Source organism: Aplysia californica, unplaced genomic scaffold, assembly GCF_000002075.1.
Source record: "Aplysia californica isolate F4 #8 unplaced genomic scaffold, AplCal3.0 scaffold00159, whole genome shotgun sequence".
Taxonomy (NCBI): domain Eukaryota; kingdom Metazoa; phylum Mollusca; class Gastropoda; order Aplysiida; family Aplysiidae; genus Aplysia; species Aplysia californica.
Window position 1 is genome coordinate 34,870 of NW_004797429.1, and position 1,266 is coordinate 36,135.

Below are 1,266 nucleotides of genomic sequence, written 5' to 3' on the forward strand. Positions count from 1 at the left end.
CCACACACACCCGTTTCCAACCCCATAATTTACATTGCCGACGTTCTTCATCTCCTCAGACTAGGCAGGACTGTCCGCTGTGTTCTGGACAGAGATGATGACATGATCGTGACAGGCAACAGACACCCCTACCTGGGACAATACACAGTGAGTCTGTAGTCGCTGCACCACAATTTGTCGATTTTGAGGAGAAGCGGGCCAACTCAGATTTCGGGGGTTTCACCAAGAGTGGGCATTGCCCTACCTGTAGGAGAAGTTTGATTTAACTGGTGTTTACATTTGTTTGGTTATAGAGAAAAACTCTTCTTGTCTTATTGACCAAAGGGCAAAAACTTTACCTTCGATTTTCTCAAAACAGCATTTTGCAGGATAGTCCCCTTGTACTTAAAAAGCGACCAACTACAAAGTTCTATCTGCTCAGCACCTAGTTGTGAGAAATTTGACCTAAAAAGGTTTGTTTCATAATATTTCAAGCTTTTTCAAAAGCAATTCTTTGAATATTTCGATAACGACTTAGAATAATTTTACGATTTTGATAGAGCAGATAGAGCACCTGATTTCTGATCTCACTGTCTTAGTAACTCATAACGGCCAAAAATGTCATTGCGTGTGTGTGTTTGTTTGTGTGTGTATATGTGTGTATGTATGTGTGTGTGTGTGTGTGTGTGTGTGTGTGTGTGTGTGTGTGTGTGAGAGAGTGTGTGCTTTCAAGGCCACGAGTCGGGCAATCAAGTTGTATTAGAGAACCGATCCCCTAACAGGAACTGGGGTGTTAAAATATCAGTATTTACGAATGACCGCTTCTCCCTGAACTAGAGATACAATGATCACTGATCTGCTTGCCTTTTAAAAGATAAGATAAGATAAGATACGGCTTTATTGTCAAGATCCTGTATCTTGTCTTATCTTATCGTATCTTATGTCCTTGTCAGGTTGGCTTCTCGGCCGAAGGAGAGATCACAGCTCTGAAACTGGACATTTACAGCAACGGCGGGAACAGTTTGGACAGCTCAAGAGGTGTACGTGGAAACTTTAAAATAATAATTTGTGATGTAGTCTTTGTTTTGTTTGCCCTTCCAATGGTTATTTGTGTGTGTGTGTGTGCGTCCGTACACACACAGTGGCGTCCGTACACACACAGTGGCGTCCGTACACACACAGTGGCGTCCAAAAGATACTTGAAAATGTATTCACCCCTAGACATGTGTCTGTTAGAGCAAGTTCGACTCTACACTTCCGTGCTCTTCTCTCTCTCTCTCTCTCTCC

At 42.7% G+C, this 1,266-nt stretch overlaps 1 protein-coding gene across 1 annotated transcript in view; it reads left to right on the forward strand.

Moving 5' to 3' along the window:
- Positions 1 to 1,266, forward strand: part of LOC101852018 (xanthine dehydrogenase/oxidase) — a gene marked incomplete at its 5' end in the record, with an annotated part of 42,637 nt that overhangs the window by 26,248 nt on the left and 15,123 nt on the right. The window contains 1 exon segment of the mRNA XM_013082103.2: positions 60 to 147. Coding sequence (XP_012937557.1) covers positions 60 to 147 — 88 coding nt within the window.